Here is a 10,775-nt window from a genome sequence, read left to right as displayed (position 1 = left end):
ATCCAGACTTGGATAAATAATAGTTTCTCTGATACCATACGGTAAAGAAACCACACAGGATTACAAGCTATATTCTTCTAGAAGACTCCATCGTGCACCACCAGTTGGTTATAACCGAATGACCACATGGCATCATCCCAGGCTCCCTTGAAGTCACGATGATGATACGGAATTAAAGAGAGATCTTCACTTGTCCACTTTCCACGTGGCAATACCCCAACCGTTGATCAAGATCATGATCCGTGTGCTCTCACACTCGTTAGTGATTAACGGAAGGAAAGAATAACCGCTTACGGAAAAGCATCTTCCGTCAAGTTTTCACCAACAGGTTTTCCCACCCAAACTTCGGCTATAAATAGAAGGATAATTCAGGTATAATTCTCAAGTTACATTCACTTCACTTTCACTTCTTCTTCTTCATAAACCTTGTACTTATTCTCACGCCGGAGGGTGGTCACGGAGAAAACCCCCATTCTCCCTGTGGCGAGTCTAACGGTGGTTGTTTTGCAGATATTGTGAGAAGAAGAAGAGCACTCACCCACGAATCGAACGAGAGGAAATAAACTCTTTTATGCAGATTCAAACCCCCTGGTTTAGTTGATTCCGGTCAATTAAACCAGTGTTTCTTCAGGGCCCTTGTTTTTTTTTAATTTTGAAATATTTTTAAATAATTGACACTCTTAGATTTTATAAGGAAACTTTTAATAAACAAATTCAAACAAAGTTTTATTTTATGTTTGTTTTTATTATCTAGAATGATAAGAAATAAAGGAACAACGTTACTTTTTATTTTTATAGTCTTTCTTAAAATTTATATCATATAAAATAGATTCAATATGTCGCTAACTTTAATAATAAACATAAATAATTTTGATTTAATCTTTAATTTTATAGATAATAACCTACTTGAGTTATCAATTTTGAATCGACAAAATATTTCGGCTAGTACCGCCCGGAATGGTATCAAAGCCACGCAGAATTCCTTCGCACGGGCTCTAGATATTGACAATACTTTACATGACATTGAGTTTACTTTATGAGACAAGAATGAACGTGGTTAAGGAAGAAGTAATCATTAAAGAAGTCCAAATTCTTAAAAGTGGACTTTCTTTCATAAAGAGACAACCTTCAAGACCTCCTGATAAAATGAAAGTTACAAGGAATGCTCATGTCATAATGAGAGCATGTGAATAGAAAAAAACAAGTGAAAAGACCTGAAGCTTATCTAGAAAAGGAGGCTATAAAAAAAGGAATAAAGAGGGATGAAAGGCATAAAGCTTCAATAAATCTTTAATTATTATTGTTGTTGTTTGCTATTGTTATTATTACTATTTTGATGTATAAGTAGACTAATTTGTGCTGGTGGTGGTGGTGTGCCATTTTTTTCAATAACCAAAAGAACCGTACCATTTGTAATGAATCGATAATAAAAACTTATAAACCAAAATACCCGTAAGGCGCAAGCCGCAAGCTAGTTCTTACAGATGCAATTTCAGTCATATCATCATTAGTTGAATACTTTTTTTGACGATCATTAGTTAAAGATGGGTTTGTTAATAAGATTACATTTCATGCAGTTTACTTTGCCTTGGCACCATTATATATTGGCATTAAGAATTAGGTTCACATAGTTCATCATCAGATTGATGCTAGTATGCTATCACTTGAAAAAAACAGTTGCAAATATCACTACTGTTACAAAACCCAATTGCAACGTAACCAAAATTCGACATTTCAGCTTCATGCAAGTAAAGATTTTAAACAATAAATAAAATAACAAGGTGTACAAGAACATGTAACATAGATAAATATGAAACTGAAAGCCATCCACCTCACTCAGCTTCAGCAACATTACCATATTGCCAAGGGTTGAATTCTATCTTCGTGATGTCAGCATCATTCGTGTTTGCGTTACCAACAGCATCTCTGTGTTCAGAATACTTCCCATTGTACTCGCAGATCTCCAAATCACCCCAAGGTGTCACGTAGGTCTCTTCCGTCATGTCAAACCATCGTGGAACAAATTTCTGACCCTTTGACTCACGAGTCCTCTTCTCAGCCCTTTGCTTCTCCTCCAGACTAGAATCAAACCCAACGCAAAGCGTTAGAAATATGCATGGATGTGTGTGTGTGTGTGAGAGAGAGAGAGAGAGAGAGAGAGAGATGCGTACATGCTCTTTTCGGAACCAGCTTTAGACATGTCACCCTTCTCAAGTGCGTATCTATCTGACCGCAAGCGAGAATCTGATGCCAGTAAATTTGTTGGTGCTGTATCAAAGCTGTTTACTTTATGTGCGAAATGCGTATACTGAAACTTGTCGTTTGCTGGAGCCTCGGCAACTCTCCAAACCTGAAAAGAACACCATCAGAAACTATAATACTACTGCCATTTTTGTAATATGAAGAACAATTAACTTCAAGGATTTGGTAACAGTTATATGTTAAAAAGGCTAAACGATTTAAACATAAGCTCGTTCAATATTATTAATGGATACGTACCTCTTTAAGGTCAGTGCCTGGAAGGGGTTCCCCATCCAAATCACAAGGCTGATAGCTCATAGATGTGTTCCATTTTCCTGTCATCAATATCTTTGGTTCTTCAGCAGCATTATATACGTATCCATCCACTTCATAGCGGCCAGCACTACAAATGAAAAACAAACGTATTTATTTCCATTCAAATCAATACAATTTTGTTAACACACAACAAGAAAGTAATGTCAGAAGAACATACCCAAACCAACCACAGGGTTGAAAGTATAGAACGACTTTGTCTCCTGTGGTCAAGTTGGTCAACACCATGTCTCCTGGAGAGTCAACCCATGTCCTTCCAAATATTAGGTTGTTAACCTTTGTGGGAGGGGGCACCAACTCTAGGATTACTCCATCTTTCTTCAGCTTCAACCGTGTTCTGTAGCCAAACATTATTAAATCAGTAAGATATTCCCATTGGTCAACTGGTAAATCGAATATTTTTTTGAAATTAACATCAAGCAAAAGAATTAAAATTACAAGGGCCACAAAAATTTACCTTCCAAGAGGATATACATCAACCGAGTTGCCAAGAAACTTGGTCTTCACTTTTGAAGTTATATCGTAAACAAAATGATCATTTTCAGCATGTGCAGCACTTATTGGGGGATGATGGCTAATCTGGTGTACACATAAGAAAATAGTCGATTAAATAAATTATACCAACATATAAATAGAACTCTTTAACAAGTGAAAGTTAAAGTGAAAGGACTTCAAAAGTCACCTGCTCTGCAATAAATGTGATTCCATTATGATTAACCATTTCATAGGTTTCACCAAGAATTGGATTGAAAGGCTTCCAGGTTCGTTGCAAAGCATAATAATTGGATATAAACCAGGACGCTGCAACAAAAAAAAACATCAATAATAACACCTTGAAATTAAATGCGTGTGTGCATATATATGGCACACACAAGACATGCATGTATAGACATGGATTACTAGGATATCAAAGGAGGCAATTCCAACCCATTTATATGAAAACATGTCAATGCGGATGCATTTATTGATGAAGATTAGCTATAACCGAAACAAAATGGGTCAATAGTTGTATAAAATGTATTCAAACGCCTGTTACCTCTTGAATCCATGATCTATCTAGAAATAAATAATATATTGTTATAATCATATAACTTTTTGTAATTATTTTTATATTAATAATTTATAAAAAGTGTTGGTGGGTCAGATCCAAATGGGCCATTTTGACCCGTTACTCAACCAGCCTATTTTGCCACCTCTAGGTATATGCATGGGTACAGGGAAAAATGGTGGATCTGATGCATCAGTGAAAACGGATTTTTGAATAATAGAGACTTATATGAGTGAGTGAGTGTGTGTCTGTTTTCATGAAAGAGATTCTTACCTGCATACACCAACCGCATGTGTGGATCCTCACATTCATCTGCTAGCTTTAGCAGGTGGGAATATTCCATCAACTAGCGAAATAGTAGACAAAACATATTGTTAAGTCAAAATTTATAGAACATCAGCTACTAAGATCAGATAAATGATATCGAATAAAACCTCTGCCATTTTCTGCAGCATTGTCATTGGCTCAAAAATGAGCACGGGTAGAGTAACCATGGATGTGATATCAGCACCTACATACTTCTGCATCATTTTCCAGTGACTGTCACGATCCTGCAAATACATATCGTGAGCCCTTTATGAAAGACACAGTAAATAACTAACAAAATATATGATGAAAACAAAGTTGGTCATCTCAAGGCGGATTTTATGCACAAATCTAAAAAGTTAGAACACATAATCGAATGTTACCAATCACTATATAACACAAATCAAAATTTTGTCCTCCATTCATGTAAATCTAAGTTCATTTATTAAAAAACAACAGCATGCTTGGTTTTAAAAGGCATGGGGCACTCCATGGCAATGTGGTACCCAAAGCCGAGGCGAAGGCATATGCATCACGTACGTGAGGTGCACTTGTTACTAATCAGATACGATTTGAAGATCGTCTTCATGCGCCTCAGGCTCAGGCACACTTTTTAAAACACATATAGCAATATGACTGAACTCAACCGAATGCAAAATAATTTTCAGCAAAAAACACCTTATAAGTACTTAAAAGTTAAAAACCAAACAAAAACAAAACACGAGTAATTATAATGCACCTCATGTTTCCATCTCCCTTTTTGTGCTTCAACTTCAGCATCTTCCGTCCCTCCTTCCGGATTTATCACCTCCAGTCCCTCATAACCAAGCATACTACCAAAACAAGCAAGTCCAAATATAAATATATCAGAAACGAAGATCTTCCGGTTAAGAATTCAACATTTGACTTTTCAACAAGTCATTAAAGATCCAAAACACATACAATACTATCTACACACAAAAACCAACAGAATTATACTGCTAATCTATTCATCATATTTCAAATGATTCTAAAACCAAAGGCATTCAGATAGTCGGATCTGGACCGATCTATTCCAGAACATAAATCAACTTGTTCCACCAATTCTGGAACAGAATCATGCATATAATTATAACTAATAACAATAATCCGGAACAGAAATGCATACTAAATCACACAGATATAACAAATATAAGATATCAAGCTGTAATTAAGCAAAAACAACATCAATACTACATGAATCTGGAGTCATCAACAATGAAGAAACTTACAAGTTAACCTGGCTCTTAAAATTGGACAAACTTGAAGCAAGCGACGAGAAGAATCCTCCACCCTTCTGTGCCATATCTGATAATCAAACCCTAGAACTTTTTGTGTGCTAATAATATGCAACAAATTGAGATTCAAATACTGGTTTTGAACAGCTAAAATTACAGATCTTATGATTGCTTTACAGATAGATCAAATAAAGCAGAGAATAATTATGAATAAGAATATACGTGCTGTGATTTCGAATTTTATATAGAAATGAGATTAGAAGAAGAAGGAAAAACTTCGTTGGCGGGTTCTTATGTTCAACTTTTTTCAAAGTCAACAGCGATGAAATGATACGGAAGAGTTGGCCACGTGCTGGTAAGGCGCGTGGTTTGTTTTAAAGATGGAATTGGAGAGTGGAGGATAAGGTACAAGTTTTTATGCGTGGTGTATGAGTTGGTGATGCGTGGGGTTTAGATATTTACAAGTGAGGCGGCTGAAGCCAAGCTGTGGTGCCGTTTCTCCATTCTCAATCTTAAGTCTTAAGTCTCTTTCGTTCAAAACAAGACAGCGGAGATATTGCAAGATTGTACAAGTTTTAATGCATGAGGAACAATTCGATTCTCTTTCTTTTGTTTTTCCTCTCATTTAGGGCACGCGGTATGGTTTTGAAAGTGAGGTTTCAGGTTAGGTTTATTGGCGTGGTTTGCCTATGAATGGCGCTCCCCTCCAAATGGGGGGTTTGATTGGCTTCCTCTCGGGGTGTCCACGGTTTAATTCGGTTTTAGTTTTGGGGAATTTGCCTGTAATAATTCCAACTAGAGGTCATTGGTTAATGGCAGTCCCACCTTTGAATATTCCTACCACCAGTCTCACATTTCACCTATTTTTCCTACATCGGTCCCCCGTTAAAAAAACTTAACGGAGTTAAGCTTTTTTCCAAATTACAAATAGATTTTTTAGGTCTTTTGATCAAAACGACGATACAAGTCCATTGATGTAAAACTTGCCTCGAAATGGTGCTCCAAATGACTTGATTTTTGTTAATTGGAAATTTAAACACCTGAATTGAAGTGTCGTTTTCATCGTTTGGAGCACCGTTTCGAGATAAGTTTTACATCAATGGACTCATATCGTCGTTCTGATCAAAAGCCGTAAAAAACTGTTTGTAATTTGGAAAAAAACATAACTCCTTTAAGTTTTTTTAATGGGGGACCGGTGTAGGAAAAATAGGTGAAAGGTGGGTCTGGTGGAGGAAATATTTAAAGGTGGGACTATCAATGGCCAAAGACCTCTAGTTGGGATTATTACAGGCCAATTCCCCTTTAGTTTTTTGGGTTTTAGCAATGGTTTGGTTCAATTTTTTTTTTTTTTTGGAACAAAATTACGTGAGATTCAAAATAAAAGGTTTAATCCAAAAATAGAGAATCTTTCTGAGATATTTACATGTTAGTTATTGTATATATAACTGAAGAAACACTAGATAAATGGTCGGAACCGAGATATCTAGGGGGTTTGAATCCGCATAAAAGGTTGGTTTCCACTCGATTGATTCAGGTCCGATTGATCTTCTTCTCCGATAACTCTGCAAAAAGAGCACCGTTAGCCTCGCCAAGGGGAGAAAGGGGGTTCTCTCCTTGACCCGACTCCGGTGTGAGAATAAGTATTGGTAATGAAGAAGAAAATGTATTTTGTAAGTGTGTGTAACTTGGATTCATACCTGGGTTCTTTCTCATATTTATAGCCGGGAGTCATTTTAGGCGGGAAAACCCGTTAGTGAAAAGTTGACGGAAGATGCTAACCCCGTAAGCGGTTACACTTCCTTCCGTCAAGCTTCTTGATCCGATGTGAGAGCACACGGATCGTGACTTAGATCGAAGGCTGGGAATTTGCCACGTGTAAAGTGATCAAGTGGAGATTACTCTCCAATTGCATGCTTCCGTTGTGAATTCAGGGAGGCATGAGATGATGACATGTGTCCAAACGGTTGTAATCGTCTTGGTGGTGCACGATTGTATTTCTTCTAGAAGATTACTGCTGTAATCTGGTGTGGCACCTTATCGTGTGGGGACAGGTGAATAAATAAATCCCAAGCCTGGGTAAATAATATCCAAGTCTGGATATAAAGGCGGGAGTATTTATCTCAGGATTTTCATCCTTTGTTTATGGGAGAAAGCGCAAAGGTTTATGATTTCCTTTGGGCGCGCAAGTGTTTGACAGTTTGACTGTTCTTTAAATCTCTGTTTGTGAGACCAGTGCGCGGCCGCGCAAGGTATAAGGTTGATCAGTAAGGTTTTGGTATGGTTCCCAGCGCTTTTTATGGGGTTTTTGGGACCTTACCCCTTCAATAACCTTTTTGGGTACGGATAGTGTAAAAAGGGCCTAAAGTGTAAGAAGTGTTTTAAACCATTAGATCTTTGATCTGATGGTTGAGATCAATAGGGACCAAATTGTAAATCGTGTTTTAATTATTTGGACTGATTTGAAAATTGTAGGGGTAATAATGTCTTTTTATATGTTTCAAATAAGGTAACCTCTCCGAAATTCCAGCGATAAAGTAATACTAAAGATCAAGACATTCTAAAAATCCGGAAGCATGTAGCTGCTACCAGAAATATATAACACTATATCTATTATATATAATAAATGAAAGTTATTTGGGTCACGTGTCAGTAGATGAGGGCTACCTTTTTTCCCTTTTCCCGCCCAACAATACCACTCCCCTCTTTTATCTATCTCATCTCTAATTTGCTCATTTAGGGCTTCTCCACTTTCTCTCTCGCTCTGCTCTATTCCAATCGATGTTCAGATCAATGCTTCGAATCAAGGTTAGATTATCAATAACTTCCATTTTATAAGTGTCAATCTTTGTTTTCATTGTTCATTCATTCGATCTTCATGCGTCTTTACCTATGGTTGTGCTTCGGTTAGGGTTCCGCTGGGAACTTGATGACGGAGATGATCGGAGGTTGTCGGCTCTACGGCCGGCAGTTCTCTTGGTTAATTTTTGGTCAGGTTTGCTGTTCAATTTTGATGTTCACTTATCTAATTTTAATTTTATTTTTAGACTTCTATATGATTTTGAGGTCGATTTAATGGTTATGCTGTAATGGATTTGAGGTTTAGGGTTAGTTATGAATATATTTTTTCATTTTTCTATTTTGAGTTTTAGGTTAGGGTCTGTTTTATTTTGGGCTTCTATATGATTTTGAGGTCGATTGATTGGTGACTTGCTATTGTTGTTTGCTGTTGTTTGTTAGTTAGTCTGCTGACATCATTGACCGATTCCAACGACATCGAAAGGTTGTAGGACTATGACGACCAACTCAAAGATTCGAACGATAAATATCAGTTGTTTGGTTTCATTTTTTCTATGTTTTACTTATTTTCATATTATGAAATTTGTGAAATAAGATAAAAATGGCCATTCTAATTATTTGTTAGATGTACAGATTCTACAGAATATTTTTTGGTTTGTTTCTTTGTTCTTTGATTATTTGTTAGATGTACAGATTCTACAGAATGTAGTTAAGAGCCGCACATAAATCTGGCCAGTTATGGTTTCGGTAAGTATCGGTAAATTGTCTTTGATTTGTTATTGTTTATTCAGATGCTTGCATTGGTGTACCATGTGATTATGAGTAGATTGATTTTGATATGTTTGTAGTTTTTGTTTTTCATAATCTGTTTTGTTGGTTTATTCACCCATGTTTCATTCAGAGATCTCTATAATCCATATTTATGGTTTCAAATCTGTTTCCTGAGTTATTTACAGTTTTAGCACACCAAATATTTGTTATTTGTATTGAGTTGGTATATTGGGATTAAATACTAAACTGGTGGAATTACAGCAAGTCCAGGTTATGCTTCAAGCTGTCTCGATCACTTTGGAGGCGGATAGGTGGCTTTGGGAGGTCTGAAAAACAGAATTGATAAATTTAGGGAAAATGGGGTTGAAAGATGATAACCCAACACTTGAGGATCTCATTCTACAGCTTCGATAAATTCAGGGTTATTTTCAAATAATGCTTCCTAGATGTTTGAAGACCGACAAATGTTCAAAGAAGCAGCATTATGATCATGCTAAGGACTGTTATAATTAACCACTGCTCCTTATAAAGACTGATGGACTTAAAGACTGATGAGACCTATCCACTGTTGAAGACAAAGCCCTGTTAAAGACAAGCACTTATGTACCTAAGGCCTGATATTCTACCTTTGTTTATGTTAACAGTGTTTATATGTAACAGTATTTATCACATCAGTGTTTTATACTCTGTTAGGTTGTTAGATGTCATATCACTTCAGTGTTTATATGTAACAGTATTTATCACATCAGTGTTTAAAAGTTATCCACTGCTGAAAGACAACCTCTGTTTTTTTCATTCTTCATGTTGACCACTGACTGACCAAACCTCATTGTTTCAATCACTGTTGGCTATCCACTGATAGTTTAAAAACATCAATTGCTCACATTTTTATTGTTGACATCCACTGATATTGACCATCAGTGGTTTCCCTAAAAAACAGCCACTGCTCAAATTTTTATTGTTGATGTGGTTAATTAATGATAGAATGAAATTATCAAATGAAAACTAGAATTACAATGAAATTACCATTTTATCTAATCGTTACTTTCCAATGAGATAAAGGTTCCTCCAACATTGTTTTGGTGATAAAAAAAAAGTTAAAATAAAAAATAAAAAAAAAACTGTTGATGACAATTTCTTGCATATCAAATCAGTAATTAATGTTAATTTATTTATCTTTGGACATTGAAATATGAAAAATGGGAATTTCAAATTGACAGTTATTTTCTCTTAATTAAAGTTAAAATAAATATTAGAAAAGTTATGATGACAATTGCTTTCAAATCTATCTCAGCGCTGCTTCTTTGAACATTTGTCGGTCTTCAAACATCTAGGAACCACTATTTGAGAATACCCCTGAATTTATCAGAGCTGTAGAATGAGATCCTCCACTGTTGGGTTATCATCTTTCAAATCCATTTTCCCTAAATTTATGGATTCTCTTTTTCAACAGGGATGTAATGCAATGATTCCTCTCAATTGAATAAACGGACACTTGCTTCCTCTCAAAGGGTTATGGAGTCGTTATAACAGCTGATCATGCTAAGGACTGTTATAACTAACCACCGCTCCTTATAAAGACTGATGGACTTAATGACTGATGAGACCTATCCATTGTTAAAGACAAAGCCCTGTTAAAGACAAGCACTTATGTACCTAAGGCCTGATATTCTACCTTTGTTTATGTTAACATTGTTTATATGTAACAGTATTTATCACATCAGTGTTTTATACTCTGTTAGGTTGTTAGATGTCATATCACTTCAGTGTTTATATGTAACTGTATTTTTCACATCAGTGTTTAAAAGTTATCCACTGCTGAAAGACAACCTCTGTTTCTTCATTCTTCATGTTGACCACTGACTGACCAAACCTCAGTGTTTCAATCACTGTTGGCTATCCACTGATAGTTTAAAAACAACAACTGCTCACATTTTTATTGTTGACATCCACTGATATTGACCATCAGTGGTTTTCCTAAAAAACAGCCACTGCTTACATTTTTATTGTTGATGTGGTTAATT

At 36.0% G+C, this 10,775-nt stretch overlaps 1 protein-coding gene across 1 annotated transcript; it reads right to left on the bottom strand.

Annotated features, from left to right (window-relative positions):
- Positions 1–1,658: 1,658 nt before the first annotated feature.
- On the bottom strand, positions 1,659–5,693 carry LOC110936349 (oxysterol-binding protein-related protein 3C). The gene is made up of 10 exons (XM_022178718.2): positions 5,179–5,693; positions 4,668–4,761; positions 4,057–4,173; positions 3,896–3,968; positions 3,257–3,375; positions 3,032–3,153; positions 2,735–2,911; positions 2,500–2,644; positions 2,172–2,350; positions 1,659–2,079 (listed from the first exon to the last, which is right to left on the bottom strand). The coding sequence occupies exons 1-10, from the start codon at positions 5,250–5,252 to the stop codon at positions 1,833–1,835; spliced, it is 1,347 nt and encodes a 448-aa protein (XP_022034410.1). The 5' UTR covers positions 5,253–5,693; the 3' UTR covers positions 1,659–1,832.
- Positions 5,694–10,775: the final 5,082 nt, after the last annotated feature.

Source organism: Helianthus annuus, chromosome 4, assembly GCF_002127325.2.
Source record: "Helianthus annuus cultivar XRQ/B chromosome 4, HanXRQr2.0-SUNRISE, whole genome shotgun sequence".
NCBI classification, from domain to species: Eukaryota; Viridiplantae; Streptophyta; class Magnoliopsida; order Asterales; family Asteraceae; genus Helianthus; species Helianthus annuus.
Note: the sequence above shows the minus strand (reverse complement) of the source record. Positions and strands in the feature narration are given on the sequence as shown.